The sequence below is a fragment of the Balaenoptera acutorostrata genome, chromosome 15 (genome assembly GCF_949987535.1).
Source record: "Balaenoptera acutorostrata chromosome 15, mBalAcu1.1, whole genome shotgun sequence".
In the NCBI taxonomy this organism is placed as follows: Eukaryota; Metazoa; Chordata; class Mammalia; order Artiodactyla; family Balaenopteridae; genus Balaenoptera; species Balaenoptera acutorostrata.
The window spans coordinates 35,664,132-35,682,643 of NC_080078.1; the positions used below are offsets into that span (position 1 = coordinate 35,664,132).

At 52.0% G+C, this 18,512-nt stretch overlaps 1 protein-coding gene across 2 annotated transcripts in view; it reads left to right on the forward strand.

Moving 5' to 3' along the window:
- PPL (periplakin) overlaps positions 1 to 18,512 on the forward strand; it is a 44,719-nt gene that overhangs the window by 2,481 nt on the left and 23,726 nt on the right. For both annotated transcript variants that reach the window (XM_057529043.1, XM_057529044.1), the window contains exon 2: positions 18,212 to 18,311. In XM_057529043.1, coding sequence (XP_057385026.1) covers positions 18,212 to 18,311 — 100 coding nt within the window. The remainder of the gene's footprint in view (positions 1 to 18,211; positions 18,312 to 18,512) is intronic.

Here is an 18,512-nt window from a genome sequence, read left to right on the forward strand (position 1 = left end):
CCTGTACCTGTAACTCTAAGATGTGGTCGCTGGTCACAGGGTGCTGACCCCCAAGTTATTCTTGCATCCTGAATTTTCTGGGGCCCTCCTCCTCTGTCTGGGGGAAGGTGGGCGGGGTTGCCAGTGAGATTCAGTATTGAGGAGGGTAGGAGCTCCTCACCTCTGGTCCCAGCTCTGCTACATCTGCTATGGGCAGAAACCTCTCTGAGCCTGTTTCCTCGTCTGCAAAGCAGGGATGGTGCTAATATCTTCTGCACAGGGTTGCTGGGAGGAGCATATGTAACAACGGAGAGAATGCCCCCAGCACATAGGAATTACCCAGGCTGAGGGTCAGCATCCCTGTCCCCAGCAAAGGGGATCCAGGAACCAGGACTTGCGACCTTCACACCCAGCAGTCACGGGCTTTGGACTGCACAAGTGAACAGAAATTAGTGAATGGAGAGCCCCCTTGGAGAAAACCACCCCTCCCTGTTTGTCAGCCTTTTAGCAGCTGAAACTGGGTGTGAACTCAGCTGCTCTCATTGCCCTGGTTCCTAATGACAGGTGTGGGAACTGGTGTGCACACCTGAACTAATGACAGGGTCAGGCCTGATGGTGCAGGTCACTGAGGATAGTATCCAGCTCAGCAGGGAGGGTCTCGAGGGGCCCTGGTCCTACCGCCCTGCTTTGTGGCTGAGAGTACAGCTCCAGCCAGCCCCTGCTTCCCGGCTGTGTGACCTAAGGAGAGCTGCTTGGCCTCTCTGAGCCTCTGTTTTCTCACCTGTAGAATGGGCATAAAAGTAGTACCTGCCTGGTGATATCATTGGCATGAGGATTAAATGAAATAATGCAGGGAAGGGTTGAGAATTATAGGAAGCCTCAGTCCACGGCAGCTATGATGATTATAACTATTGAATAAATTCGAATAGGCACCTACTATGTGTCTGGGATTGAGCTGGATGCTGTGATGGACAGGCAGTGCACTGCACAACTCCAGGGGTACCATTCCCGGGCGGTGGGGGTGGATGTGGAAGAGACATTGACAGTCTCTCTGCACTTGATGGAATTTTGCTTAATTACTAGTGTGGTTACAGGACTGTGTTGTGGTGGTGATGGGAGCCTGGTGCGGGGAGACGTAGAGCTGGACAGACGAGGTCTCCAGCCCGATGGCTCTGGTTCTCCCTGACTGGTCTGAAGTGAGGGCTGTCAGGGTTACGGGGAGACCTGGGCTATCAGGGAGGACTTCCTGGGGAGGTGTCTGCCCTGTCATCGGGAGAAATGGAGTGGTTAGCTCCAGCTCTGGAGTTAGACTGAATTCTGCCTGTGTTTGATTTTGGCAAAGAAATTTGGCCTCACTGTGAGCTTCAGCTTCCCTATCTGTAAAATGGGGCTAATTTTGCCCCTCCACACAGGCCTGGGCCCCAATAAGCACCCAGCAGCCTCGCCTTGCTTCCTGACCTCACCTGGGCACAGTCCTGCAAGAATGGCCCAGTCCTAATGGGGGGGGTGCCCTATGTGGGAGGCAGGGCCCAAGGCTTTGGAGGCTGGTGAAAGAGGTGCGTGTCCTCCTGGAAGCCAGCCGGGGTACCCTGAGCCTCTCGGTGGTTAAAAGCATAGAGTTTGATGCCATCCAGGTGTGAGATGAAGCCCCAGCTCTGTCTCTCCTAAGCTGTGTGACCTTGGACAGGTCAGGTAACACCTCTGAGTCTCAGTTTCCTCATCTGTGAAATGGGAGTGATGCAGGAACACCCAGCTGGTGAGGTCACTAGTGGATCAAGCAAGATAATGCATGTGATGGGCCCAGCCCCAGACCAGGGCTTACAGTGAGTGCTCAGTAAATCATGGCAGCCAATATTGGTAACCACACACTGCTATTAAAGATGAGGATGGTGCTAAGACCAGAGGTGACCAGGCAGCTGGTCTTCTTCCAGCTGTGGAGGCTGCAGCCCAAGTGGGGCAGGAGGTCAGCTGACTCTCATTCATTCACCCCAGCATTCACATGGACCCCCGCTTAAGAAGACACATGGAGGGGGATTTCCCTGGTGGCGCAGTGGTTAAGACTCTGAGCTCCCAATGCAGGGGGCCCGGGTTCGATCCCTGGTCAGGGAACTAGATCCCACATGCATGCCGCAACTAAGAGTTCGCATGCTGCAACTAAGGAGCCAGCGAGCCGCAACAAAGGAGCCCATGTGTCACAACTAAGACTTGGTGCAACCAAATAAATAAATAAAATATTTTTTTTAAAAAAGAAGATACATGGAGGGACTTCCCTGGCGGTCCAATGGTTAAAACTCTGGGCTTCCAATTCAGGGGGCGTGGGTTCAATCGCTGGTCATGGAACTAATCTCCCACATGCCGTGCAGCACAGCCAAAAAAAAAAAGAAGACACATGGAGAGACACTCATGCACTGATCAGTGACAGCTGGAAAGCTTGAACAGTTTGGGGGAGGACCCGTCAGCAAAGCCCACCTCCCACCATGTGGGTGACCAGGACCGAGTGGTCCACGCAGCCATTTCTCAACACCTACTGTGCTCCCAGCATGGCCATGAACGTTATAGCATCTCATTCTGACACTGAGCCTGCCAGGCTGGTGGTGGTGTCCCATTTCACAGAGGGTAACACTGAGGCCAATAGTAAAGACACTCACCTTGGGCTTACAACTCACAAATGGCTGATGCTGGAGGCTCAGGGCCCCTGGGGAGGGAAACTAGGTCTCCCCACCTGTACTTGGGGCTGGGGGCAGCTGTCTCTGGGGACTGCTGCAGGCCAGATGGTGGAGTCATTGGGTTTTGTATCCCTGACTCCACCCAGCAGCCCTTTCCGCCTCTCCTCTCTCTGGCTTTGCCCTCACTTGCCCAGTTTGCTTGGCAGAAGGAACGAGACCTAGTAAATTAGATTCAGAACAGAACAGAGCTGAACCTATAACAATGGCTGCTAATGGTGGCATTTCAGGCACGGTCAGGGCACTCATCTGGGGACAGGGAGTTTTGTGGGGAGAGGCTGAGCTCAATTCATACCTTTTAGGCAATACTCTAAGGAGGCTGAGGGACCTCTGGAGGGCCCTGGGGGCTGGGGGAGAAGCTGCCTTTGGGAGTATTTCCAAGGCTCTTTGTCAAGGGAGGAGGACCCAGGAGTCCCAGCTCCTCTCCGCTCTAGGCAGGGCTGTGCGGGGTGTTGCCAGTGCCACCTGCCACTCTCCCAGCCTGCCTGCCCTGGCCTGTCTCAGGAGTGGGAAGACAGAAATGGTCCTTGATCTTTGTTCTCTCTGCTTTTGATGGGTCTTCTGTCTTGCATCCTCCTGAGCCTGGGGAGGGAGGCCCCAGGTACCCCTTCCTGCCTCCAGGCAGGTGGAGCCCTTCCCTTTCCTGCATGGGAGGGCCTGAGCAGAGAGTCCCCTGTCCCATCCCTCATCTTCTGTGTGCTCCATAAACAGGCTGCAAGGGCTTCCTTGGCGCAGTGGTTAAGAATCCGCCTGCCGGGCTTCCCTGGTGGCGCAGTGGTTGAGAATCTGCCTGCCAATGCAGGGGACACGGGTTCGAGCCCTGGTCTGGGAGGATCCCACATGCCACGGAGCAACTAGGCCCGGGAGCCACAGCTGCTGAGCCTGTGCGTCTGGAGCCTGTGCTCCGCAACAAGAGAGGCCACAATAATGAAAGGCCCGCACACCGCAATGAAGAGTGGCCCCCACTTGCCGCAACTAGAGAAAGCCCTCGCACAGAAACGAAGACCCAACACAGCCATAAATAAATAAATAAATAAATAAAAATTGTATAACTTTAAAAAAAAAAAAAAAGAATCCGCCTGCCAATGCAGGGGACACGGGTTCGAGCCCTGGTCCGGGAAGATCCCACATGCCGCGGAGCAACTAAGCCCGTGCACCACAACTACTGAGCCTGCGCTCTAGAGCCCGTGTGCCACAACTACTGAGCCCACGTGCCACAACTACTGAAGCCCACGCGCCTAGAGCCCGTGCTCTGCAACAAGAGAAGCCACTGCAATGAGAAGCCCATGAACCGCAACAGAATGGCCCCTGCTCACCGCAGCTAGAGAAAACCCATGTGCAGCAGCGAAGACCCAACACAGCCAAAAATTAAATAAATAAATAAATTTATTTATTTATCTTTTTAAAAAATGGAGGGCAAGCCAGAGGGTTCTGGATGGAGAGACACACAGGGAGAGTCTCAGAAGTGGGAGAGGGGACAACAGGATGGGAACTGGGAAAGGTGTGAACACATGACAGCCTCTGAGGTTGAGTCCTAGCTTGGAACAACCTCCCTAAATTATGATTGTATTGTCTTTCTTAGGTAATACTACCCTCATCTCTCTTTTCCAGGTGAGGCTCAGAGTTTCAGAGTCTCAGCTGCTATGAGCTGGGAGCAGGCGAGCTGGCTGGTAGGGTGTCCCAGCTGGTCGCCAGCCCATCCTTTCCTGGGCAGAGGGTTTGTCAGGTCTTATATGATAAATGCACAATGGGCTGCTCGCTGGCCAGTAGCTCCACCCCATCAAGGCCTGCTGACCCTGGAAGGCTGAGCAGCTGCAGGAAAACAGTCACGTGCAGAATTCTTTGCTGCGCCAGCGGCCTGGGCTCAGATTTCAGACTCATGGCTTTTAAGGTTTTCACTTCTCCATCCTGGGCATGGAGACTTTTTGGTTCTAGTTGAAGGTTGAGGAAGGATTCTGAGTTTATGCCACCAAGAACAGAGAGGGCTGCAGTCCTGCTGCTCCGGATAAGGAGCTTGACTCTTCTCAACTATAAACTGGGCAACAAAACCCCCATGTTACTGAGAGGGAAGCTGAAGCTAAGGGCAGGGATGGAGGGCTTGGTGGGTAGAATAGAAAGAGCCTGGGTTTGGGAGATGCAGACCTGACTTCCAGGTCCAGCTGTGCCTCTTGTCAGCTGTGCTGCTGGCCACATTCCTGCCCCACTCTGGGCTTCATGAAGGCAGGGGCTTTGCAGGCTGTGTGGTCACTGCCACATCCCTGGAACGATGCCTAGCACACAGCAGGTGCTCAGTAAGCAGTGGTGGGAGGTCTGTTTTTTTTGTTCTTTTTTTTAATGAGGAGTCTTTTTTTTTTTTATTGATTGATTGATTGATTGATTGCTATGTTGGGTCTTCGTTTCTGTGCTAGGGCTTTCTCTAGTTGCGGCAAGTAGGGGCCACTCTTCATCGCGGTGCGCGGGCCTCTCACTATCGTGGCCTCTCTTGTTGCGGAGCACAGGCTCCAGACGCGCAGGCTCAGCAGCTGTGGCTCCCAGGCCTAGTTGCTCTGCGGCATGTGGGATCTTCCCAGACCAGGGCTCGAACCCGTGTCCCCTGCATTAGCAGGCAGATTCTCAACCACTGCGCCACCAGGGAAGCCCGGGAGGTCTGTTTTGAATCTGCAAATCAGAGGCATGTAGGATAATGGAGAGAACTGGAGGTGACATGTGTGAAGCATCAGGCACATAGTAGGTGCCTCATAAACCAAGGCCAGTACTCCTTGTCCACTGGTCTCAAACCCGGAATGACGTCGTAACAACCAGGAGTGTTGAGATTGGCTTGAGCCCCATTTAAACCTTGCAAAAATCTCCAAGACACGCCTTGGTGTTACCCAAAGTGGCTTGAACTTCTGTGTATGTGTCTGTAATGAGAGCCCAAAAGCACATGCTTTTGGGGAGGTCTTCCCTGGGCAGAAACAGATTGGGCCATGAAACGGAGCCGGAGTTACTATACCAGCAGCCCTCTCACTTTAGAACCTACTTCCCCAGGATTAATAGACAGTAAATTCATCCACACCCAGCTAATTACCATGGAAGTTTCTAGTAGGGAACCTATCAGTCAGTTGACCAGTCAATCTGGTATTTGTTGGGTGCTTCCTGGGTATTGCTTTCTACAAGACTTCCTTCCTGCAGAGACCTGGGGATTCTTCCTCAATCTGCTCCCCTAACCCTGTAACACAAGACCGTGGTTCGTTCCCTTGTTCCCATCCCTGCCTCCACGTTAGAATCATCTGAGCTTTGAAGGTGATGCCCAGGTCCTGTTGCAGACCAGTTAAGTCAGAATCAGTGAGGCAGGGCCCAGACTTCAGTCTTTTGATGTGCAGCCATCAAACCCCATGTTTTCACTGATCGTCTTAAGTATATGGGCAATATAACTTGTCCATAGAGTTATATGCACCTTGCTCTTCCTTTAAAAGAGCTAAAGCAGCAGTTGCCTAGTCTGTCGCATTCTATTCTTTTATTCTCAACCTTCCTGTGTTATTTTGCTTTAGGTACGTGCCTTATAAAATGGCATAGAGCTGGCTTTTTTTTTTGTTTTCCTGTTCTCACCTGAGAGTCTTATCTTTTAGCAGGTGAATTTAACTCATGCACATTTATTGTAATGAATGATGTGTTTGGACCTACTCCTGCCATATTATTTTGTATTTCCTATTGTCATGCTTTCTCTTTGATTCCTTCTTGCTCTTTCCCTGCATTTTATTGGACTGAGCTGTATTTTCACAATTAAGTTAAGATACAAGGCCTAAATGGGGCAGAATGGATGAAAATACCCTGACCCAGGCAATCTGAATCTTTGGAATTATAGTTATTGGTGTGCTTTTCTTAATCCTGCCTATTAGACCATAAACTTCTGGACAATAAGGACTTACTTATCTTTTGGTGGGGGCTCTTTCGTAGCCCTTAATTCCAGGCCTTGCATAGGCTTGGGGCTCAATAAATAGGTGTTGAATTGAGCAAACATTTTATATACTTATTTATTTATTTATTTTTGGCTGCATTGGGTCTTTGTTGCTGCGTGCGGGCTTTTCTCTAGTTGCAGTGAGTGGGGTCTACTCTTCGTTACGGTGTGCGGGCTTCTCATTGCAGTGACTTCTCTTGTTGCGGAACATGGGCTCTAGGCGCACAGGCTTCAGTAGTTGTGGCACGACTTGGTAATGGAGAAGGGCCTATCCCCAGGACCTGTAAGAGGGGCAGAGAGAGGACAAGGATTGGGGGGTGGGGGTGAAAATTTATTCAGCAATTACTGAATATCTAGAAATATTGGCTATCTGGAAAACTGGCGGGGGGGGGGGGGTGTGTGTGGCAGCAGTCACCAGCATAGATGCTGACCCTCTGGCTCCAGACAATTCTTCCTTCCTCCCCAGGCTCAGTTTCTTTATCTGCACTGCAAGCAATGATAGTACCAACCGTGATGATGGGTTGTTAGGATCAAAGCAGGACTGTGTGTTGGCGCTGGGGGAAGGCGTAGCCCAGGGAGGGGTTTCTTCATACCATTTCATTCCCCACAATGGCCTGTTCAGAGGGACAGGCTGGGAGCCCCTTGTGGTGACATCTTAGGAGAATGACTCACCCTCAGCTACCACCACTGATTGTTACTCAACCACTGGGTTTAATTATACTGATAAAGATGCCAACAAGATGTAAATCACCATACCTCCCCTGGGTGGTGCACGCCTTGCTGCTTTGTCCCGCCTCCCCAATATCTCCCGTCACTTTGTTTGTGGAATAGTATTGACATCCCCCATGTTCTGAGGAGATGGCTCTGGCACCTGTTCAAATCTTGGCGTTACCATTTTTCAACTGTGTGACCTTGGACAGGTTTCTTAACCCCTCTGAGCCTCAATTATCTTCATCTGGAAAATGGAGCAATAAGAATTGTTTACGTGCTATAAAATGTCTGCTCAATTCAACACCTATTTGTTGAGCCCCAAGCCTGTGCAAGGCCTGGAATTAAAGGCTACAGAAGGGCCAACCCAAGAGATGAGTAAATCTTTTTTGTCCAAAAGTTTATAACCTAATACACAGAATTAAGAAAAGCGCCCCAATTACTATAAGGGTGCCCTTCTCCCAGGGCTGCGAGATTTCAGCAGATGTGGCAGGAAAGGGCTGAGTGGGTGATGGGCACCTAGTGAGTCCTCTCAGTGTTTGGTTGTTCATATTCAGCAATCATTTCTTGCACCTACTGTGTGTGCCTTTGTGGCAGGGACAGGGCAGGTGTCCTGGAGTGATAGCCTTCACTCTCTCAGCCAGGCGGTGTTTAAAGGAGGTGGAGGCTGGGAGCCACCTAGCCCCCAAGATGAGCTTGGAGGTTGCCTGGGAGCCGCTTAGGGCCTGGCTGGCCCTGGAGGCAGCCTGCCTACATGGACAGTAGGAGGTCAGACCCCTTCTCTGGGCTCTAGGAGGGGCGAGGCTGGGGAGGCTGGTTCCTGGGAGAGGTGTGGGCTCCTGTGCATTCCAGGCATTCCGAGACTGATCCTCCCCGCTGGCACCTACAGAGACAGAATTAACCCCAAAAGGGAGGAACCATGGACATGATCAAGGGCCAGAACATGGGGATTGACTCAGGCCTGGAAGGTGAGGTGGCCCTGGCCAGGGAGGAAGGGCCGTCCCCATCAGACACACTCTTAACCTGCCAGTTCCCATCTCTACACCCGGAAAGAGAAAGCAAGTTGGGCTGTGACCGACGGGGCACAGTGACAGCTGGCGTGGGGGGTTATGGCAGAGCTGTGGCCTCTCCGTGGTGTCTGGGGTGTGAGCTGCTCCCTGGAGTGGCAGGTCAGGAAAGAGGCCGTTCTCTCAGGCAGGAGGGAGGGATGGCTGGAGCAGGCCATGTGCCCCTGGCTCTGCCCCATGGCCATGGGCAAGGATGCTACAGCTCCAGTGGCCTGGGAAAGGGTGTGGGGCTGTGGTCTGTGTGCCCTGGCACTGCACACCCAGGCATCATGCTCTGATGGGCACAGCTGGGAGCCCTGGATTGTTTTGAAGTCAGGCAGCCAGAGACCCATAGATGAGGCCTGGCCTTGGGCAGGTGTCTGGCCAGCCTGTGTGGGTCTGGTGGGAGAGTGGCAGGAAATGACCTTTTATTACATGTCCCTAGGTACCAGGCACTAAGTGAAGTGGATAGATGCTCTGAGCATCTATCAGCTTCATTATGGCAGAACTGATGGGCTGCAGTCACTATGGGCTTAGAGCAAAGTGGTCCAGAGGCCCCAGAACCACCCAGAACTGTGCTGTCCTATTTGTTAACCACCAGCCACATGAGATGTGCTTAGAACAAACTGAGATGTCCTGCAAGTGTACACCACATGCCAGACATTGAGGAACTTACTGTGAAAAAAAGAATGTAAACTATCTCACTAATAATGTTCTATTCACTAGCTGTCAAAATAACATTTTAGCTATATGTGGTTAAATAAAATAGTGTATAAAAGTTAAGTTCATCTGTTTCTTTTTATGTTTTTCACGTGGCTACTAGGAAGACTTAACTACAAATATACTCATATTCTGTTTTTATTGGGCAGCGATGGCCTTGAAAGCAAAGTGACATAGAGCCAACCCCACCCGCTTCTGTTTGCTACCCGGTCAGTAGATGCAATAACCTCATTGTGCGGACAAGGAAGTTAAGCGTAGGCAGGTGGAACAAACCTGAGCCTTCGTGGTGTGACAGCCACGTCCAAGGTCCAGAGTGCTTTACAAGGATCATCTCCTTGAATTGTCTCAACCCTCTGGGTGGGGCTGATTCTTATACCCATTTTGCAGATGAGAAAACCAAGGCACAGAGAGACTAAGGAACCTGCCCAAGCCCAAACTCAGTCTACGTTCTTTCCCTGGTCCAGGCTGACTCAGTTTCCCTCCCTGCAGGCAGGATGGAGAGGAATGGGCCAGTTGGTACAGGGTGACCAGGAGAGGGAGAGCTGAAGGCAGCAAAGGTTGGGGCGGGAGAGGCAGGTCCTGGGCAGGAGAGTGAGCTCTCTTCTGAGAGTGTTTGGGAGCATTGGCAAGTTTGAGGCCAGACAATGGTGAGATCTGGTTGCATCGTTGAAAGATCTCTGATAAATGTGCCAAAGCTGGCTGGGGGCAGCGAGAGTCAGGGTGCAAGGAGATGGTTGGGGGTGGCTATTGCATTGGTCCAGGTGAGAGGTGATGCTCTTGATCAAGGTGAAGACCTTAGGGCCCGAGAGAGGATGGGAGCACAGGGGTCTGTTCCTAGGTAGAAGCAGGGGAGGGAGAGGCAGGGATCTGGGGTGGTTCTTGGGGTTCTGCTTAAACGACCTGGTAGATGAGGCCTCCCCACCCTTCCATCCTGTGGTTTCCCGGATGCAGACAGGGGAGAGTTCTCAGAGCAGCAAACTCATGGTAGAAACACCCTGAACCTCTCAAATCCCCAAACCTAGTGACCTGATCCTTAGTCCAAACCCAAGGTGGTTCAGCCAGACTGGGCCTGGGAGCTGCGTCCTCCTTGCAGCCTCATTACCCGTATACGTGCACGGCCTCTCCCTGCAGGAGTTGGAGGAGACATTTCCAAATATTGAGTTTACTTGTGAATTCTCCACGCCCGGGCGAGGTGACATCCACAAGGTGGAAGCAGAGTGCGTCTGGGCTTGCACAAGGATCGGTGTGGAGGGTGTGGGTGGCCCGCGGTCTTTTTTTAGCTCTCCGTGCCCGTGGGTTCTCACATGGAGCCTTAGCTGCTGGCCTTTATCTGCTCCTTAAAAGGAGCCCAAATCCCTGGGTGGTGACTCCGGGTGGAAGCAGAGAACCCCGGGCTCCCCCTGAGGCAGCACTTTGTATCCCCTCTCTCTCTCTCTCTTTTTTTTTTTTTATAAATATGTTTGTTTATTTATTTATTTTTGGCTGCGTTGGGTCTTCGTTGCTGTGAGCGGGCTTTCTCTAGTTGCGGCAAGTGGGGGCTACTCTTCGTTGTGGTGTGCAGGCTTCTCATTGCGGTGGCTTCTCTTGTTGCGGAGCTCGGGCTGTAGGCGCGCGGGCTTCAGTAGTTGTGGCGTGCGGGCTCAGTAGTTGTGGCTCGCGGGCTCTAGAGCACAGGCTCAGCACAGGCTTAGTTGCTCCACGGCATGTGGGATCTTCCCAGACCAGGGCTTGAACCCGTGTCCCCTGCATTGGTAGGCAGATTCTTAACCGCTGTGCCACTAGGGAAGTCCTCTATCCACTCTCTCAATTAACCGCCTCAGCCCTGAGGGGTGTGGACTGCCATGACCCCCAGTGACAGATGGGGAACCTGAGGCCCAGAAAGGCTAAGTAACTGACAGCTTAACAAGGACTGAGTCAGGATCTGAATCTAGGCTGCCTGCCATTGGTCTGGGTGCTTAACCACCAGGTTTTACTGCAGTACAGCTATATCGTGGGAAAGGGCCAGGGGCTCCCCACACAAACTATAGCAAGAAGAAGTGACTAGTGGTGGGTGGGGCTGAGGGTCCTCTGAGACGCCTGTGTTCTCTTTCTTTCTGCTCCATATGGAGCATCTACAGAGTCTGGGTGACCTGGAGTGCCACCTCTGTCCTCACTTCTCTAGTTGGCATCCCTGCTGGCCCGCTGACCAGACCACAGGCTGTCCTGGGCTGCCCCTTGGACATCACAGCACTGGGTTCCAGCCCCAGCTCCCCACTCTGCAGCTGACCTCCTGGGCTGTGAGTGGCCACCTGCAAAGCAGGTTGGGCTGTGGTTATTGAGTTTCTAACTCCCGGTGACAGAGCGAGCGTACCCGATGCCACTTGAGGCTCCCAGGCCGTCTCCCCACAGTTCCAACACTCCGAGTACATCCTGAGATACAAAGAGACGTCTGTTCCAGGCTGGTGCCTGTGGGCTCAGACCCAGAAAGCAATTGTTTGTCCCTCAGTGTCCTCAGACCCACCCCGGGGCTCTGAGGCAGCCCCCCGGGTGGTCTGCACCCCGTTTTCCCTCCTCTTACCAGGAGTCTCATACACAGACCAAGTAAACTGGGCCCCTTGTCGTGCCTTGGATGGGACCTCGACCCTCCTGGACCCTTGCCAGACTCCAACTTCCTCAGCCCTGGAAAAGAAAACAAGGGCAGGTTCTCTGGAGAAACAGCCCCAGTCTGCTGGGTGTGACCATACCTGGCTTGTGAAACCCACTCTCATCCCCTGACTGCAGCCTGGGCTGGGCTGAGAGGGCCGTTTCTGGGGACAGCCTAGTCTTGGGTCCCCGTCAGCTTTTACCAGATGGGGTGTCAGGCCGCAGCACCCACTGCCCTACCTGTCCAGGTGGGCATCCTGGACACACCATCACCCAGAAGCATCCGTTCCTATAGGGTTTTGCTGGAAAACCTGGAAATCTAGAAGGAACCTTTTTTTAGAAAACTGAGCTATGAACTTTGTTCTGCCTCCCCAGTTCCCCCCGATGCCTTCTTTGTTCCAGGACCCCAGGTTGCATTTAGTCGTCAGGTCTGTCATCTAACCCTTAGTCTGGTCTTTTGTGACCTTGATACTTTTGAAGAGGTCTGGTCAGGTGTTTTGTAGACCGTCCCGCAATTTGCATTTGTCTGCTGGCTCCCAGCGATGACGTGGAGGTTGTGCGTTATTGAGGAGGATTCTGAGAGAGTGCCGTGTCCTCCATGTAGACGCACCTTCTCCCTGGCATTGTTCACCTTACTCTCCCCAGCGCTGTGAAGTTACTGGTTTTTATTTTTATAAGAATTTTTTTTAACATTTACTTCTTTTTTAAAAATTAATTAATTAATTAATTAATTAATTTATTTATTTATGGCTGTGTTGGGTCCTCGTTGCTGCGTGCAGGCTTTCTCTAGTTGCGGTGAGCAGGGGCTACTCTTCGTTGTGGTGCACGGGCTTCTCATTGTGGTGGCTTTTCTTCATTGCGGAGCATGGGCTCTAGGCACGTGGGCTTCAGTAGGTGTGGCACACGGGCTCTAGAGCACAGGCTCAGTAGTTGTGGCACACGGGCTTAGTTGCTTCACGGCACGTGGGATCTTCCCAGACCAGGGATTGAACCTGTGTCCCCTGCATTGGCAGGTGGATTCTTAACCACTGCACCACCAGGAAAGCCCCCAAGTTACTGTTTTTTTAGAAGGAACCTATTTTACAGGACCAGGCACCACTGGCAGGAAGGGGTTCCCAGAAGAGAAAGGGGGTCCACAGGCAGAGCCCCATGCACAGATCAGGGAGCAGTGTAAAGGCTCAGTCTCATTTGAATGGCAAGCCCTGCAGGGAGTAAAAGTGCAATGAATAGGTGTTTCATGAATAGTCTTTGTCACCATTTATGGGGCCCCTAAGCTAGGTGATTAGAATGGATATTTGTTTTTGTTTTTGTTTTTTTAATTTTTATTGGAGTGTAGTTGATTTACCATGTTGTTAGTTTCTGCTGTACAGCATAAGTATTTGTTGAGTGTCTCCTGTGTGCCAGGCACTGTTTTAGGCGCTGGTAAAACTGGTGACACTCCACTCGTGAGCTTACATGATGTCTAATCTGCTTATGGGCCCCCAGAGGCTGCTCTCAACCTCCAGCTCAGTCCTTGAACCCCAAAGTGGTCTTTGAAGCTTGAGATTCTGGTGTTTCCAGAAGTGACCCTGACCCTCCCTGCCCACCTCACTTACCTAGATAGGATGTATCTCGCCCATTTGACAAATGATAAAACCGAGGCCCAGAAATGTAAAGTAGCTCCTCCAAGGTTACACAAATGGATTTGAACCCTGTCTGACTAAGGACACTGGCTGCCCACCGTGTGACCTTGGGCGGGTGTGTTCGCTTCTGAGGGCCTCAGTTTGCTCACATATGTAATGAGCAGGTGGGGCTGGATGACTTCAATGCAACTACCAGTGCCCATGGTCACTGCCCGCAGCACCTGTGTCCATGTTAAACTTCTGAGTAAGTGGAGGGAGGCTGGGCCTGTCCCTCTCTCAGCCTGTCACTCAGAGCCGCTTCCCTGATCCCTTCCCTTCTCTGGGTGGGTGGGGGCACCTCGGCTTTCCTGGCTCAGCCAGGAGATTTTCATCTCCGTGGGTGGGACCAGACTCAGAAGAGGTTGCTAGGGAAGGGCTGTATCTGGGCCTCCATCAGTTGGGCTGACAGCCCCCTGGTGCCACGTCTGGCTGCCTTAGTGTGGCTCATTAGCCAGATGAAAAGCTGGACCGGCCCAGCCAGTTCCCAGCCCTCTTGGGATCTGCACCCCCTCCCTGCGGATTCCCAACCCACCCACATTCCTGTACTACTGGTGTGGGGCTCTGCAGCTCTCAAGGGGACACACGTTTGCTCCCATGGCCAGCTAGATGGCAGGAGGAATGCAGGACCCTTTGGGGCCACTCATTCAGGACTCCAAACCCAAAAGGCAAACGTTCTCCAGAGGGCTGGATCGGAATCCCAGCTCCACCCTGCTTTCTGGCAGTGAGACTGTGGTCAAGTTATCTAACGGCTCTGTGCGCTCAGAACAGTGCTGCTTCGGGGGTGGTAGGATTAATGAGCTAATCTATATGTGATTTGCTTAGCACCAGCCGGGCACATGGTCATCCCTCTGTGAGTGTTTAACTAGCATCTTCCAGGCAGCTGGGCATAACCCAGAGCTGGCCCAGCCTCCATGGAAAACAGGATAAAAAGGCAGGGACCACTCGAGGTGGTGAAGGAAGAAGAAACAAACCCCTATCACTTACAAATGGCACTTGCCAATGTTTTTGATAACAGCTTTATTGAGATATAACTCACATATCATGTAATTCACTCATTTAAAATGTACAATTCAGCCGTTCTGAGTATATTCACAGAATTATACAACCATCACCATAATCAATTTTAGAACATTTCATCACCTTAAAAAGAAACCCACACCCTTTAGCACTTGCTCCCCTTCTTCCTCCCCATCCCAGCCCCTCGCGACTACTAATCTACTTTCTGCTTCTAGGAATCTAGCTATTCTAGACATTTCATATAAGTGGATCTTTTGTGACTGTTTGTATCTGGCTTCTTTCACTTAGCCTAGTGGTTTCCGGGTTTCTCCCTACCGTAGCCTGTATTAGCGTTTCATTCCTTTTTTGGCTGAGCTGTATTCCATTGTATGGATATTCTGCATTTCATTTATCTATTCATTAGTTGAACATTTGTGTTATTTCCACTTTCTGCCTATTGTAAATAGTGCTGCTATGAACATTTGTGTACAAGTTTTTGTGTGGACCTATGTTTTCATTTTTCTTGATATCTATCAAGTAAAATTGCTGGTTTCCTCACCTGTAAAGGGGCACACAAACCTCCCCCAGGGGCTTAGGGTGAGGACGCTATCCAGGCAGTGCCTGTGAATGTGTCTGATGTCTGGTGAAGCGTGTGCACTAAGTGTCCAATTACCACGGTGACTCTGTGGTCATCCCCAGTCAACAGATGGAGAGACTGAGGTGCCTCGAGGGTAAGGTGCTTACCTGGGATGGTCCAAGCAGTAAGTGGTCCAACAGGACTTGGAACCCATGCCTGTCTGACCACAGCTCCCACTGAGCTGTCCTTTGTTCTCCACAAGGAGCACCAGGTCCCTGGGGCTGGCTGTCTCCCCCACCCCCACCCTGTGTCCCCTTCCAGTGCTGGGCTTCAGCTGGACTAATGGGCTGGCCAGGGTGGGGTCCAGGAGGCACTTTCCTCGAACCTGCCCCAACCAGTGAAGGGGCTGGTTGAGAGCTGGCCCCATGCCCTGAGGTGGAGCTGCGTTGGACCTGACAGGGATGAGGCCCCCACCTAACCTACACTGCAGGTTCCCAGTGGTGGCCCCAACTGTCATGGGTTAAATATTGGGTTGAGACTCAACACGTCTGAGTGCTGAGGCCAGGCTGGGGTCAGTGGCTGGGGTAGGGCTGAGGGCAGAAGTGCTCGCATTCCCCATGTGCTCCGCCCAGGGAGGGCAGTGGGGGTCAGCCCATGACCTGGCAGCCTTATCCCTCCTTACCCAGATCCCCCACCCACAGTCCCCTCTTCTGAGCCTTCCTGGATGCTCCACTGAATGCCAGCTTTCTCCACTGCAGGACTTCTCAGAGCCTTTACTGGCTCCTGAACTTATTGAGGAGTTGGGTTTTCCTAACTGCCTAGACTGACAAAGCCTTCATTCCAGGAGTGATTTACAGGACTGGGGTTCCTGGGGCCCCACTTTGGGAAAGGCTGCCTCCTCGGTTGACTTTGCAGAGGGTGTGGCCTGGGTCTTATTCCCTAAGACCCTCCCCTCTTCCCCCTAGTTCCTGTGTGTCCAGACCTGGCACAGAGCAGGCCCTCAGGCAAGGTTTGGGACATGGTTGGACAGACTCACAGCTTCTGTTTGTATGCCTGTTTCCACCCCCCTCCAGCTTCCCCCCATGCCAGCAGTACCTGCGGTGTTGGACCTCAAACCCTGGAGGGTATCAGGGTCCCCTGGGGAACCTGTAAAAACAATAGTAGCAATAATACCGCTTCCTGGGTCCATCTCTGGAGATCCAGATTCAGAGGCTCTGGGTTAGTGCCTGGGAATCTGAATGTTTCATGCCACAATAGGTGGGTCCCAGGCCTTGATTTGAGGAATTCCACTCTGAAGAGCTGGCTGCCCGCTCTGCTTGACGGTCAAGAGCCCTGCCCTGGCCCACCCCAAGGGACACACCCAGGACCTGCCTCTTTTATGGCCTCTCTTCATTGGAGCCTTCTGCCCACAAACCCCAACTCCTCTTCATCCTTCAGAACCCAGCCACCACCACCTCCTCTAGGAAGCCTTCACTGACCACCCCCATTCCTACCAAGCTGGTCAGGAGGCTTGCCTGGTCATGCCTGCCTCAGTCTCGTGACTATTTCTATAAATGCTGATTTCCTCCCAGTCTGGGGGTGGCTGTGCCTGTGTGCATTACTGGGCCTGGCACATAGTAAGTGCTTGAGTGTGGGCAGAATGATGCTTCTGGATGCTTAGCTTCTCAGGCCCCACCGTGGAGCTGGTATAAAAGGTCTTTGATGGAGATTAGAGGACTAAGTACTAATCTTGACCGTTGCTGGCCAGCTGGCTGGCTGGCTGTGTGACATTAACCAAGTTGCTTTCCCTCTCTGGTCTTTGTTTCTTCCTTTGTTTAAAGAAAACAAAGTCGGAGCTGGATCAGTAAGGCTCCTTAACGACTATAATCATGAACCTTTGAACCTTTGTGAGATTTATTGGGCGCCCAGCTCTTTGCCTGCATAACCTCACTCCCATCCCTAACACCCCACTGGGAAAGGTCCATCTGACAGCGGGAAGCAGAGGCACAGAGAGGGACAGCAGCTTGGCCAAGTCGCACAGCGAGAACCCACATCTGAGCCCAAAGCCAAGGTCTTCACTCCCACAGTAGTGTTTGCCAGAGTGGTCTGTGGTGTGATTTCGGGGGGCAGACAGATGTGACAGGAGGAAACACAGAAACACCAAGTGAGAAAGCCGTTCTGATTTCCGGTCTCTCTCAGGTGCTCTGAGAACACCCAGGAGGTCTCAGCCTGGTGCCAGCACAGCTCTAACTTGGCTGCAGTATGTGCCAAGCTCTGCTTTTAAGCAGGTGAGGGCAAGGCTCAGTTTCAACGTGTGCAGGCGGCCGAGTGTCTGGCTAGAACTTAATGCTGTCCTTTTATTTCCGTGGAATTTATTTTGGTGGTTACCTCCATTGATGGCAAGGACTTCTGGTTTTATGTTTGCAATGGGAAGAGCAAGGTCCCTTTTTTAGTAAATTTATTTAAATATAAAGAGTGAGTAGATTAAAAGTATCAGGTATTTAATAATGCTGCTTACACAAAAACTTGTACCGGAATGTTCATAGCAGCCTGATCAGTAATGACCAAAAAGTGGAAACAACCCAAATGTCTATCAGTGGATGACTGGATATATAAAATGTGGGATATTCAAGCTGTGGAGTATTATGCAGCCATAAAAAGGAATGAAGCACTGACACATGCTGTAACATGAATGACCCTCAAAAATATTGTTAGGTGAAAGAAGTTAGACATGAAAGGCCTCACTCGTATGATTCCATTTCTATGAAATGTCCAGAATAGGCAAATCCATAGAGACAGAAAGTGGATTTGTGGTTGCCAGGGGCTGTAGGGCGGGATGGTGAGGAGTGAGTACTAAAGGATGCGGGGTTTCTTTTTGGGGGTGATGAAAACATTCTGGAATTACATAGTGATGATGGTTATACAACCTTGTGAATACACTAAAAACCACTGAATTTTTAAAAGGGTGAATTTTACATCTCAGTAAAAAATGTGGAAAAAAAGGGTAAGTGTGCTCTGCCAACGTGGTAAAATAGAAGCGTTAGAGTGATGGCCAGAGCGAGGGCTGATTCCCTGCCAGGTGCTGCCTCTTTTCTGTGCCTTTAGTGACGTTGCCCTGGGGGGACAACCAAGCTCCATCTGAGGCTCACTGGACAGCTCCTGCTCCGAGCCTGGGGTTGGGGACAGCCTGGGAGGCTGGGTGCTGGTGGGGACCCGGCCCTTGCCCTCTGACCCTCGGCCTACCTCCCTTCTTCCGCCTGCAGCATCTCTATCAAGGAGCTGTCAGAGCTGATTGAGCAGCTGCAGAAGAATGCCGACCAGGTGGAGAGGAACATCGTGGACACGGAGGCCAAGCTGCAGAGCGTGAGTGCCCCATCTCCCACCCCGGTGCCTCCTGTGCCACCAGCCCTGCTCAGGACCAGGGGCTTGTCTGACCCCGTGGTTCTCACCTGGGCGTGATTCTGCCCCCAGGGGACATGTGGTCACATCTGGAGACATTTTTAGCCGTCACAACTGGGGGAGTGCAGTGGGCGGGCGTCTAGTGGTGGAGTCCAGGGATGCTGC